Source organism: Nomascus leucogenys, chromosome 6 (genome assembly GCF_006542625.1).
Source record: "Nomascus leucogenys isolate Asia chromosome 6, Asia_NLE_v1, whole genome shotgun sequence".
Classification (NCBI taxonomy): Eukaryota; Metazoa; Chordata; class Mammalia; order Primates; family Hylobatidae; genus Nomascus; species Nomascus leucogenys.
Genome location: NC_044386.1, coordinates 13822473 through 13836666, shown reverse-complemented (window position 1 = coordinate 13836666; position 14194 = coordinate 13822473). Strand labels below are relative to the sequence as shown.

At 47.0% G+C, this 14194-nt stretch overlaps 1 protein-coding gene across 1 annotated transcript in view; it reads left to right on the top strand.

Moving 5' to 3' along the window:
- The window catches only part of ANKH (ANKH inorganic pyrophosphate transport regulator), a 174609-nt gene that overhangs the window by 125006 nt on the left and 35409 nt on the right, over positions 1-14194 (top strand). Inside the window, exons 5-8 of the mRNA XM_003263146.4 lie at positions 2345-2515; positions 4290-4424; positions 7614-7706; positions 12643-12738. Coding sequence (XP_003263194.3) covers positions 2345-2515; positions 4290-4424; positions 7614-7706; positions 12643-12738 — 495 coding nt within the window. The remainder of the gene's footprint in view (positions 1-2344; positions 2516-4289; positions 4425-7613; positions 7707-12642; positions 12739-14194) is intronic.

Below are 14194 nucleotides of genomic sequence, written 5' to 3'. Positions count from 1 at the left end.
AAGGTGAGAATTCTCAAGGTTGTTTGCTGTCTTTGGACTTTCCATCCTGTAACTCCTCTGCTATCATCAGCCCTTGCCTTTCAAGGTCAGCTGACATTCCAAGGCTGGTCAGATCATAATGTGTACATCTCCCGCATTCCTGTAAATTCCCTTATCTCCTGCCTTTTCATCTCAGCCTTCTGAGAAAATTCCTCTGAACCAACCCTATGTTATGCATCTTCCTCCACTTGCGCGGTGCTTCTACAAAAGGTTACACAACAGAATAGATTAATCAAACTGTAAATGCACAATCTTATCCCTCACCTCTGCTGACTCTGTAGGAACTATTTCAGAGTGTTTCTCTACCTCTCACCTCCCAACATATGACCTCATTTCCCACCTCACAGAGTCAATTGCAGCAATCAAATTCGTCACCTTCCAGCCAACAAACCTACACACTTACCTTCCAACCCTGCATCCTCCCCATTCTCTTCTCATTGCAGGGGAGGAGGTGTCCCTCCTCCCATCCAGGGCCACTCCTTTGGGTCCTGGCCGATGCTGCTTCCTCAGGAACCTGTTCCCTGCTTTCTCGTGAATCGTTTCCCTTGTCCTGTCACACTCAGATCTCTGCCATGTTAACACAGCAACGAGAAGCTTCCTGTGTATTTCACCTAACTCTTTAGCTACAGTTCTATCACTTTATAGCCAAACTTCTTGGGAGGGTGGCTTCTACTCACTGTCTTTTTCACTTCTCTTTCATTCTGTACCTACTTGAGGCTGACTTTCACCCCCATCAGTCCACCCAGATGATTCTTACTAATGACTTTCCTGCCATTAAACGCAGCAGGCAGCTTCCCTGATCTTCACTCTGTTGACTACCCGCTCCTCAGTCACACGCTCCTTCCCACCGGCCCTCCCACCGCTGCAGTCCTGGTTTTTACATGCTTCAGCTTGTTTTTCCATTGGTATTTGGCCATTAAGGTTGATGTAGCTCAGGAATATGCATTGTCCTGCTTTTGTTCTCCGTATGCTTCTGAGGTCTTTGGAATGAGTGGATCCCAGGAGGGCTCTAGACAAAGGCTGGGCTGATCCTCTGATTTCTGCAGGACAGGGAGGTTAATACATTGTTAAGCTTGATTTAGAGACTGTACCATAGAATAGAGATATAAACATTATTGTAATTTCATTCTCTCCTGACTCTGGTTATTTCAACCTATTCTAGTTTTATAGGTTAGTATTTTAAATGTTAATGTAAGTTGTTTTATAATTATTACTGTTGGTGTTTTTTGGCAGCATTTTTAGTGACTTTTTTTTGAGATAGGGTCTCCCCATCACCCAGCTTGGAGTACAGTGGCACGATCAAAACTCACTGTAACCTCAAACTCCTGAGCTCAAGTGAACCTCCCATCTCAGCTTCCAAAGTAGCTAGGACTACAGGTGTGCACCACCACACCTAGCTCATTTTTAAAAATCTTTTATAGAGATGGGGTCTCACTAAGTTGCCCAGGTTGTCTGGAACTGCTGGCCTCCAACAATCCTCCAGCCTCAGCCTCCCAAAGCACTGAGATCACAGGTGTGAGCCATGGCACCCAGCCCATTTTTAGTGCCTTCTATCCTATAAACATTAATGTCTATTTTCCTGTATATGTCATTGATCACTACTGTTTTTTTATTTGTTAAATGTAGCCTAGTCCTCAGGTGTGTGTTACATACACACCTGAGTGTCTAGCCTCCAGAGGGAAAAGCTACATTAAGTTGGTAATGAGTAAATAGATTCCATGCACAGTACTTTGAAGTGCCACCTTGGCATAAATAGCAGGTAATCACCAATCACCAGTGGTAAAATGGAAATTATTTATAATGCCTCCAATTTCAGTGGCAATTCTCGAGGGGTGTTTTGTTTTGTTTTGTTTTGTTTTCAGATTTTACTAAGTTAATGGGTTTCAAACAATGGTACAAAAAATCTCTTGGTTTGGTGCAAACATGCAGTGCTTTTCTATGCTGTCATTATTTTAATAGTTGTATGTTCCAGTCATTGCCAATGGATTCTTGAAAACATACTGCATAAATTTTTTTAAAGCAATAACCTTAAAAAAGATGCCTTGAAAGGTTTTTGTAGTTGCTTAAAAGAATTTTAATGGTGGGTATAACAAAATGATCCGTGTTCCTCCAGTGAATCCCAAACATCTGCACCCGAATTACATGAGAGCGACATTGGGTCATCATCCAATTTTTGGTTCTGTTTGCATAAAAGTCAAGATCTTTGCTCAGGGGTCTGTCTCAGGTTCAAGAGCGTGCCCCTGTGCTTCTGTCGATCGGTTCCCGCTTCTCCCCTCTGACCTGTTCCTGTTCTCCCTTCTCTCAGGTTGTTTTTGTAGCCATTTTGCTTCACAGTCACCTGGAATGCCGGGAGCCCCTGCTCATCCCAATCCTCTCCTTGTACATGGGCGCGCTTGTGCGCTGCACCACCCTGTGCCTGGGCTACTACAAGAACATCCACGACATCATCCCCGACAGAAGTGGCCCGGAGCTGGGGGTACGTCTACCAACCCAACAGCAGTCTGTCTGAGACTCAGAGTAGAATAAAACTGTATTCCACCTCTATGTAAAATGAGAAATCAATGACATCAAAACATGAAATTGGCCAGGATGTCATACCCAGAGGCCAAGTGCTAGATGTCTACAGGGAAAGACAGTTGGACGATTAATGAACTCTAACAGATGGATGTGATCTGAGATGTCACTGTCCAGCCTCCTTATCCCATAGGAGGAGACAGAGGCACAGAGAATCTGTGGCCAAGGAACAGAGACAACATTCGTGGTTTCTCTTGCTCTTATGAGTTATTCTGCAGTCAACAAAGGTTTTAGGGCCCACGATACCTTTGAGTTTATATTTCATTGTGTTTAATTTTACAGCAGGGATCCAGGCTTTGTTTATACTTTCTTCAATGGCCAATCCCAGTCCCTTATTCAGGTGCCTCCCGGGGGCCAAGCGCAATATTAGGTACCACAGGGCAACACAGAAAATTTTAAGATATGGTCTCTACCCTCAAGCAGCATCATATCCCATCTGGCAGATCAGAACAATACAGAAGCAACAATTAAACAGTCATCTGAGACAGCACATCACCTGCATGAGGATTTAGGAGCCACTAACACTGGGAGAAGGAACATAGTGATGTAGTGTAAGATGCCTCCTTGGAGGAGGTAGATCTTGCTGTGCCCTGAAAGTTGAATAAGAAACAAGTAGGAGTGAGATAGAGAACCTTATAGAGATCACCAAAGCATTCTGTTTGTTGTAAGTATAAACATTATCTGATTTCTGTGTGTGCTAATTTTCCCTACCCGTAGGTATGAGACATCATTCGGTTTGTCTGCATTTAGCTGTAAGGCATCTACAGCCCTGAATTCATCCCCTCACCTCACCCTGATCCCCACTTGGGCCACACATTACTTTGTCGTGTCAAGCAGTAATTGTTTAGACCACTTACCTCCATCCGAGGTCAGGCTGTCAGTAAAATCCTATCTAGTTATCCCATCACTAGGCCAACCACAATTGGTCTTGACGGTAACAATCCATCTTTTAACATTTAGCCACCAGCAAACGAAAGTAAAGTGGCCAAGATGGTTCCATGATGTAACTCTCACCCTTGTGAACAATCAAAACCAAAATTGCATAATGAAAGCCAGGCTTTAAAGATATCCCACACCTTTGCCGCAGAAGTCTTAGAAATCCCTTGTTCTTTACATGCCTTTATTTTGATTATGCTTTTGAACAGTTTACATGACGTCTGTGAGAGCTCCGAGAGAATAAGAACCTCTGTAGTCAATTTCTACACTGCCAAAATAATTAGGCACATTTTTATGAGCTGACGGATTCCAAAATAAATTATAATAACTTTTTTATTTCTAAGAGTTACCTCTTCCTGACATGGCTTCTAGCCAGTCCATTTGATGAGATTAACAAAGACTTAATTTCAAACCTGTTTCTCAGGCCCTAGATGTGGGTTCTACCTTGGTTAGAGATTCCCTGAGTCTCAGTATGGAAAAGACTGTTTGGGATCCATTAAATTTCAGTGTGTGTTTTAATTTCGCAACAGCTTGCCAGCTGTCTCAGTTAATTTCTATTAAGACTGAACATTTTATTTTAATTCAACTTGGCTTGTCTACAGACACTTTTCCTTATATTACTTTCAAGTATAGTGAATTGGCTCGTGATTAACATATGAAGGAAAAGCTTTGATTCTGAATTGTTTTTTCCGTTCTACTTCTAGAGTTCAGGTAACTTTTATCTTCGTTTCTTAACGCAGGGAGATGCAACAATAAGAAAGATGCTGAGCTTCTGGTGGCCTTTGGCTCTAATTCTGGCCACACAGAGAATCAGTCGCCCTATTGTTAACCTCTTTGTTTCCCGGGACCTTGGTGGCAGTTCTGCAGCCACAGAGGTAGGCCATGCTTTGGGGATGTGGGGCTTATAATCACCTTGGTGGGGCAGGGGAGTGCTGAAACTGATTTCCAGTTCTTCTTGAGAGCTCAAGTAATTCCCCAATATTAAATTCCATGACAGTCACACTAGGAAGCCATAAAGATCTCATTCAGTGACTTATGTAATTGTGTATTTTTATGATTATGGGAGAAAACCTGTCACGCATGTCATACATCCTTCTTGCTTATCAAATATGAGGAAGTGAGGCACAGAAAGAAAAGGTTAAAGACACAGAACTAGCTGGAAGCTGGACTAGTGTTAGAATCCAGGTTTTCTGACTCCCGGTCAGTTTTCCATGTCCACGGAGTCAGCACCTGCCTCTTCACTGTGGTGGCAGAGGACGATGAAGCATGCCACGTGGCAGCAGAGTGGGACACACCCAGTGGCTGCAGGGCCGCTGCCTCCGTGTTGACCTGGCCTGCCCTCACCTGCCCTTCACCATCCTGCATGTGCTGCCCGACTCGTCACCATCACACCCGCGCCTGGCATGCCCGCCTCAGATGGGGAGCTCCTTGATTGAACAAACTTTATCTGGAAACTGGCAGCCACTCCAAAGAAAGAGTTGACTCATTTTTACCTCTTTCAAGTTGGGTTTGAACAAATAGAATTACTTCATTGGCTTCCTCCTCCACTGCCCTCTGGAGAATTAATTCCATCTCTCGAACTGCTGGTCCCGAGGAAGGCTCATGGCTGCCCACGAGGGCCCCGTCCAGGCACTGCCTTGAGGGGAGCCGCCCGGAGCCCTTACTGCGCTGTCAGCATGTCTCCAGCCAGAGTGCCTGCCAGTTTCCATGTCCTGGGAAGCTGCTCATGTTCTCCTGGAAAAAGAAGCACGTAAATCAAAAGCAGAACGCTTTCTCTTGCTTCGGTGTGTTCCTGGATTTTGTTTTTTGAATCATGAACATCATCTTGGGTGGCTACTGTAACACACAGTTTTTGTCCTCAAATACTTCAGTTCGAGTTTCTCACAAAAAGTATGGGACCCCCACCACCTGTGTGCTAGAATTCCATCCTCCCCTTTAAAAAAAAGAAAAAGGACAAATTATACATTAGAGCCATTTGAAAATTGCTCTCGATGGCATATAGGAACAGCACATGGGGTACAGCGCTGGCATTTACTGGTCATCTGCTCATGTGCCAGGCATTTATGTACATTTCCTTGACTCCCCAGTAACCCTATGGGATGGATATTATTGTTTTTACTGTTCCACCAGAGCAGCAAGAAGGGGGAGCCGGGGGAGATGTGGTGCTTCGCACAGCTGGGGAGCGATGAGGTGAAGGTTTGGATCCAGGTCCGCCCTATCCCAATGCTCCTTTTTGTTCTAGCACACCACGCCACACCACACTTTCTTCACACTGCTTGGGGACTTGCCTTATGTTCCTGGAACCTCTGGGCTTTGCCGTTTTGTTAATTAAAACAGATGAAGCTTGTTCTCCTCCTTCGCAGGCTAGGCAGAGGGTTGAACACTGCCAGGATGTAGGTTTAGATGCATTGTTTTCACTTTCCTTCCTTTTAATTCACATAGGGAAGAAACTGTCATTTTATTTTTCTTCTTTAAGAGGCGGGGTCTTGCTTTGTCACCCAGGTAGGAGAGCAGTGGTGGCACGATCATAGCTCACTGCAGCCTCGATCTCCTGGGCTCAAGCGATCCTCCCACCTCAGCCTCCTAAGCCATCATGCCCAACTAATATTTTAATTTCTTTTGTAGAGACGGTGTCTTGCTTTGTTGTCCAGGCTGGTCTCGAACTCCTGGACTCAAGCAATTCTCCACCCTCGGCCTCCCAAAGTGCTGGGATTATAGGCATGAGCTACCATGGCTGGTCAGAAACTCATATTTTCATGGAAGCACCTTGATAGCTTTCTGCACAAAATATGTATTTAATTTTCTTAACTTAAAAAATCTAAATTGGGCCATACTGACCAAACAGACTGGGAGTGAATTGGATTGGAAGGAGACTAGCACAGAGCCATCAACAACCACGCAAAATGTCAGCGTCCCTGAAGGACGGAGTGGAGGCTTAGAGGTGGATCCCAAGTAAGAGACCCTCCAGAGAGCAGGGTCAATTTCTTGACCCAAAATGAAATGCAATTTCATTTTGAGAATCCAAAATAAATAGGGCTAGACTAGAGGGTTCTGTGTGGCTTGATGGAATGAGCAAAGATTCTGGAGTCGGGTGCACCTGGGTTGAAATCTTGGCTTCTCAGAGCAATGGATGGTCTTTTCCCATCTTTGCAGCCTACACTTGATTAAGGTGTAATAAAACCCAAAGGGAGGGATTGAAACCGTCTTTGCAAAAATAGGACTGAGACAGTGAAAGAGATCTAACTTAACTGACTCCGTCTTGCTTCCAACCTCCAAGCTGTCCTTGTTCACTCCTGGGCATAGGCTGAACTGACTTTGGGAGAAACTTACAGTTTATAGTTTGTAAACAAAGATGGTAACAGCACTTTCCCAAAGCAGACCTCCTTCTTGCCTGGGGACTAGATTGCCTTTGTAGGACTAACATTAGCCACAAGATTAGAAATTATGCTTTAGGAGTCATGCAGCTGGGGACTACAACATTCTGACCCTCCCTAAACTGCTCCAAAGATCAGTGCTTGTTTTGCAGACCCTGCACTTGATGGATCAGCTGGCCCCACGCAGATCAATCAACTGGCTCATCTGATCTTGTGGCCCCTACCCAGGAACTGACTGAGCACAAGAAGACAGCTCCAACTCCCTATGATTTCATCTCTGACCCCAATGCTCGGGGAGACTGATTTGAGTAATAATAAAACTCTAGTCTCCTTCAAAAAGAAAAAAAAAAAAGGGGAAAAAAAAGGAATCTTGGCTTCCCAGCCAGTGGTCTGCACCTGTTTCTCATTGGATCTGCGTAAAACGTGACGCATCCCCCTCGTTTCACGTCCACTTTGTTGACTGGCTCATTCCACTCCCAGGGATGCGGCGGAGTGCCTGCGCCTAGGAGCCCAATTTGCTGTCAGTTCCCCCCGTCCCAGGCCATCCTGTGCCTGCCTGATGTTCGTCACCCAGTGTAGAGGGCTCTGTCCTCAGCGGCTGCACCTGAGTCGGTGTGCTTTGTCACCTACTGTAGCTCCTGGAGGACTTTCTGCTGGTACCCTGCTAACTGCCACCTCTTCCTGTTGCAGGCAGTGGCGATTTTGACAGCCACATACCCTGTGGGTCACATGCCATACGGCTGGTTGACGGAAATCCGTGCTGTCTATCCTGCTTTCGACAAGGTGAGAACCCGTGTGGTGTCGTGTCTGAAACAAGCTTTTGAAATGACTGCTTGATAGACAGGGCTCTCTGATGAGGGACATTTTGTTGCTTCTCAATCCTGCTTCCCTTTGTAAGGTTAATGTGACGTTGGGGGCATTGAAGGAATATTTTCCTCAGAAAATAACAGGGGCAAGTTGAAGCTTACCTTTGACGCTGATCCCAGGATGCTTTTCCAAAGTGATCGTCCTGTGGTTACTTTCAGGTTATTCTCATTGAGAAATTGTTTGCGAAAGGGAAAATGAACTTCCCCCAAAATCAATTTATGGGATTTTATTTCTGTGGTTTGTTTCTTTAAACAAATACTTTGCTGACCCCATACCAGGTGGCTAAGGTGTAGGCAGGAAGCCGTGCGTGGCTGTCTTTCTGTGGGCCGGCCTACCTGCATGCTCAAGTTGGCCATAGGCAAGACCTGGGTCCAATGTTTTGATATGGCAGACGTATTCCAGTGGAAAGCCTCTGTTGACAGCTGCTGTGTCTCCCCAGCCATGGGAGTCACATAACCCTTCTGCCCTGTAACTTATGACCCAGTCAGCACTGTCCTGCTGTCATTCAATTAAAGTCTATTTTATGGCGTTATTATTTAAACCTATAGACTTTTTTAATACTCTAAAAGAAATGACTGGTGAAACATACTCCAAAAATAGTCTACAGTGTTTTAAAATGATGCACAGGAAGGAAGCAAACAGACTGCCACTTCTTACTGTGAAGGGCACCTGTTGTGCCTTGAACGTCTGCAGAACTAGCAGCCACTGCCGGCATCACGCTGTCTTATCCCAGCCAGAGCCTGTGAAGTGAGGAGAGGAAGCCTCCTGGCCAGGGGTGTCTGCAGCGCTCAACTCTGGCAGAATGGGCAGCTTGGCCTTGGACCCTGGGTAATGCTGGCCCTTCCTTCCTTCCCCCACCGCCAGCCTGACCTCTCCTGGGCACAGGAAGCCCTGGGAAGCCACACAACAAGGCTAGGCCACAGGCTGCAGGCCTCCCTCCTCCTTTCACATGGCCACCAGCTTCCAAAATGCCCCCGAGACCGTTTGTGGGTTCTGAGACGGGCGAGGCCTGTGGAGCAGGGACCTGGGGACCCCTCTCCCCCACCACACCTTATAGCCTGGCCGAAGGGCACCCCTCCAAGCATCTCTGAAAATGTGAGGTGGAGACGGAGGATCGAGTCTGGAGTGATCACCCACGTCTGCCCTCCTCCTCCTCCTCTGCTCCTGCAGTTCCTGAGCAGTTTCTCTGTTAATGCATGCTGGTGCAAACACACACACACATCCGTCCCCACACACAGCCTGCTCCCACTTGCCCATCAGGGCATTCTTCCACTGCCAGCCCCCAGGCCATTCCCTGTCTCTATCACCTGCCTCCTCTATTTCCCTACCCATGGTCACCTGGGAAGGGTAACCCACCTGAAAACCAGTGAGGGATTCCCCTGCCTAAGCTAATGGGCGATAGACCCAGAACCCTGTACTGAGTGTGGAACTTCCTCAGTGGACCATTAGTTAGGACCCACCACCTGCTGGACCATTAGTTAGGACCCACCACCTGCTGGACTGTGAGTTAGGACCCACCACCTGCTGGACTGATAGTTGGGACCCACCACCTACTGGACTGTGAGTTAGGACCCACCACCTGCTGGACTGTGAGTTAGGACCCACCACCTGCTGGACTGATAGTTAGGACCCACCACCTGCTGGACTGTGAGTTAGGACCCACCACCTACTGGACTGTGAGTTAGGACCCACCACCTGCTGGACTGATAGTTAGGACCCACCACCTACTGGACTGTGAGTTAGGACCCACCACCTGCTGGACTGTGAGTTAGGACCCACCACCTGCTGGACTGTGAGTTAGGACCCACCACCTGCTGGACTGTGAGTTAGGACCCACCACCTGCTGGACTGTGAGTTAGGACCCACCACCTGCTGGACTGATAGTTAGGACCCACCACCTGCTGGACTGTGAGTTAGGACCCACCACCTGCTGGACTGATAGTTGGGACCCACCACCTGCTGGACTGTGAGTTAGGACCCACCACCTGCTGGACTGATAGTTGGGACCCACCACCTGCTGGACTGATAGTTAGGACCCACCACCTACTGGACTGTGAGTTAGGACCCACCACCTGCTGGACTGATAGTTGGGACCCACCACCTGCTGGACTGTGAGTTAGGACCCACCACCTGCTGGACTGTGAGTTAGGACCCACCACCTGCTGGACTGATAGTTAGGACCCACCACCTGCTGGACTGTGAGTTAGGACCATCACCTACTGGACTGTGAGTTAGGACCCACCACCTGCTGGACTGTGAGTTAGGACCATCACCTACTGGACTGTGAGTTAGGACCCACCACCTACTGGACTGTGAGTTAGGACCATCGCCTGCTGGACTGTGAGTTAGGACCATCATCTACTGGGAATATTCAGTTGCAGCATCAGGATGCAGAGCATCTCCTAAGAAATGCTTCTGGTTCCTGCCTCACAGGCCTTTGAGAGTGGACTCAGAAGGCATGAGTCACTTGCTGGAGAGAGCAGACACTGTGTTTGAGTGGGTTTAATTCAGTCTATAGATAGAAATCATTGTTTTCATTTCAAGGTATGTGTGTATAGAAGTAAATCTTAGAAAACCAGCATGAATATATGTCTTCTTGCTAAATTTCAGTTCTAGATCCTGATGAATAAGGTGATCATCTGATGAAACTGATGAGAAGGGCAAGTGCTGAAGTGTTAGAACCTCCTGGCTGCCTAGGTCTCATCTGAGATTTTTGGCCACCTTGAAATAATAAAATTTAACAATACAACACTGTATGGTTTCAGTAAGAGCATCCAAGAAAAACATTGTTTTATTCTTGATCACAGAGGCTAGGAGCTATAAAAAATTCCTTTAACGAGCATACCTCTAGCCAGAACTTCAAGTTACTCTAAATCCTTTTAAAACCTCGCCCATTGTTTCCAAGCATTCCAGCGAGCTACACCAGCCATTTATGTGAATGCCGTCTATTCACCAAAATCTTAGGCACCTCCATGTGGACTTCCAGAATTTGCTGCATTGACAGTTGAAATCCTCAGCTTCTTTGTGGGCTCCAGAATCAGAGATTTAAAATTTCTCACATACCTTCTGGGAGTTCTAGCTAAGTATGAGCTGGGAGAGGTTTCCACTAGTGCAGATTCTCTTTAATGTTCAGTGACCTGCAAAAAAGGATGCTTCTGAGCCAATTGGGCAAACAAACTGAAACTCCAGTGCCAATCTAATGATACCTGCTGGTTTATTTCAATGATCTTCATGTGAATATGTGCCATTTTGCAAATCACAGTGCCCCTGAAGGAGCTGTGGTACGTTGCTGTCCCCATGGCAGTATGTGTGTTTTGCTGAGGTTCCCTAATTCTTTCCAACATCGGCCGCCTCCTCATCGTACCCAGCAAGGGCACTGCTCCTACAGAGCAGTGGTGAATGGACCTTGGTCCTCTAACAAATCCAGGGTGAATGGACACGGAGGTCTCCAACCAGTGGGACTTGTACTTTGCCATAGAACAGTCTAGAAAACAGCTATGTTTTAGAGACTAGAATTAAGAAAACGTATACTCATTCAGAGGCTGGTGCTGGTGGTGGAAGGGATTTGAGAAATGACCTTAGCCTCCCAGTAAAGGAAAAGCACAAGCTCTTTTCCAGGTGGATCCTGTAGTAGCTGTGGGTGTGTGTTTCACGCGGCTGGATGTGGAGCCAGGTGTTCAGGGTTTGTTTTTGTGAGTCGGCTCTGGGACTAATTGGGTCCATAATGAGGCCAGGGTTATCTTTCTCTGCCAGTTTCGTGGTCCGGGGGCCAGGCCCTCGTTTTGCAGGGGTGAGGAGCACGCTTAGCAGTGCAGCTGGAGAGCCTCGGCAGGCCCCTTTGACTGTCAAGCCGGGGACATCTGAGCCCCCCGCAGTCCTGCTTGAAATGCAGTGCAGCAGACGTTCTTGGGGCATCTTTTCTACGCAGATGTTGTGCTGATTCAAGGGGAGACACGCAGGGCGTCACCTCAGCAAGCACAGCCTCACCGGGGTTGGATGCATGACAGGACGTGATGCCTGCCCTCAGAGAGCTCCAGGATCATCAGGCTTTACAGGAGGTGGGGGCCAGCTTGGAGGTCAAAGGTCAGAGAGGCTTTAGGAAACAGATGGGCTGTGAAGATGATGGGCCTTAGAAAGAGGGATGTTTTTGAAAATCAGGATTCAATGGTAGGAGGAACAAAAGCACCAGGTGTGTCAGGGGAAGAGCAGGAAGTCCCATTTGGGCTAGAAGTGGAGAAGTCACGGCTGGAAAGTGAGTCTGTGTCAGATTGCACAAGGCCTTGAATGCCCAGTGGAATTTATAGTCCATTTGGTAGGGACTACCAAAATCAAGGCCTGCATACATTTTAAACCTTTAATGGACATTTTGAAAGCCTGCAGCTTAATATTTGATCCGTTGATCCAACACCTAATTGGATTGTCACAAGGGCAGTGCCTATCACAGAGAGGCCCTGGAGGCCACTGAGCAGGGCCATGGCATTTAGAGAGATGCCGATGGTGGCCAGGCACAGGGTCTGCTGGGACCAGGAGCGGGGTGCGTGGGGCAGGAGCAGGCTTCAGAGCCGAAGCCCCAGGACTGGGCGAGATGGGCTGCCCAGGCAGAGGGGAGGTGACTGAGTTGGATGAGCTGCAGGGCATTGAGTCGAGAATTCACTCAGGTTAATGATCCTGTGCAGGGACCTGACAGCTCCCGAGAGGCACTCAACATGACAGCCGCCTGGCAAACTGTCACTTGAAACCTCTAATTCAGACACATCAGAGAAAACAAAAGCAAGATGCTCTTCAAGATCCCCCAGTGGGTTCAGCCAAGGATAAGCCAGGCCCATTCATGACTGTGGTTTTCTTTCCCTAGAATAACCCCAGCAACAAACTGGTGAGCACGAGCAACACAGTCACGGCGGCCCACATCAAGAAGTTCACCTTCGTCTGCATGGCACTGTCACTCACGGTAAGGACAGAGGCTCTCTCTGTCTCTTCTCTCTGTTTGGTTTTTGTAAAGGGGCAAGTTGCTATTTTAAAGGGGGAAATCTTATTTTCCACAATGTAATGTGATGCTAGATTAATTAGCAACCTCTTCAATACACTTTCTTCTTCAAATGTGAGTGATTGTTATTCAAGGAGGCCCTTGATTCTAGGAATAAAGGACCTATGTCAGCCATTTCTTGGGGCTTCTCAAATGCTGCAGAAAGGAAGAGGTTGCCTTTAATTGGAATAATACACTTGTCTTGCTGAAAAATTTCTAGCCCACTTTTTAAACATCAAAAGTCAACTTTACAACCATCCCTGTCTCTTTTCCCAATTTAATCAGCATTATTTCAGTTTTCCCCAGTAAAAATTCCTTTCCAGTTATGTTTGTGCTGACATAGCCTACTTACTTGGCCATCACGTGCCCATAGGCATTGAGCCCCTGTGGGATCCCAGGCCCATCTGTCTGCTGAGGATACAGCTGTGAGCAAGCATGTGTGACACTGTGTCAGCAGCAGAGCCTGTCAGTATTTCTATGCGCAACCTTAAATAAACAACACACATCCTTCATTATCAAGCCCCTGTGTGTAATTCACATGTGTTTGAACATTGATAATGTTCAAAAAAACATGGATAAAATAGGTACATGCTTTATAGTCCAAAGGACGTGGTATATAATTTAAGGCTTTTTAGAGTGTTTATCAACAGTGGCAAAAAACGTATCGTTTATAAACAGCCTTCCGTTGGAGACTGTGCCCTTTGGGTTATAAAGATGGAGATGAGAAGAGAATAAGAAGAAATAAGGGTCTTTTGAACTCGGTTCTGTTTTCCTTGCTTATTGTTGTCACAACACATGTCCTATTAAATCCGGTAGAAACTTACATTCGCATATACAATAGAAATACTTGCAGAAATGTTGAGATGTGTGCAGTTGTCATTGTCAATAACTAATAAAGAGGACCAAAGGCCATGAAGGTGTTGGATTATGCCAATAACGGGAGCACAGGGGCTGGGTCCTTCTTACCATCATCACAAGAACCGTGGAGCTTGATGAGCTCTGTTAGTGGGCCATTAAAATCAAGGCCTGCGTACATTTTAAACCTTTAATGGACGTTTTGAAAGCCTGCAGCTTAATATTTGATCCGTTGATCCACCACCTAATTGGATTGTCACAAGGGCAGTGCCTATCACAGAAGACCTCTGACACTGCCGAGTCATGACCTCGTGTCCTCAGCTGCCCTTGTCACCACCAACACAGCCCCTTTTGCCAGCCTGTCCCTGTGGAACACAGGGGCGTTGGGAACCTATTCCAGCACTGCCTCACTGCAGAATTGCTGATAGCAATGCCTGTTTGAGCAGGGCCGGTTCCCTAGGCAGCCCTGCTCCCCTGTTAGCATGATTTCTCTCTGTGGTGCCCAGGCTTTTCCATAGTTCCCTAA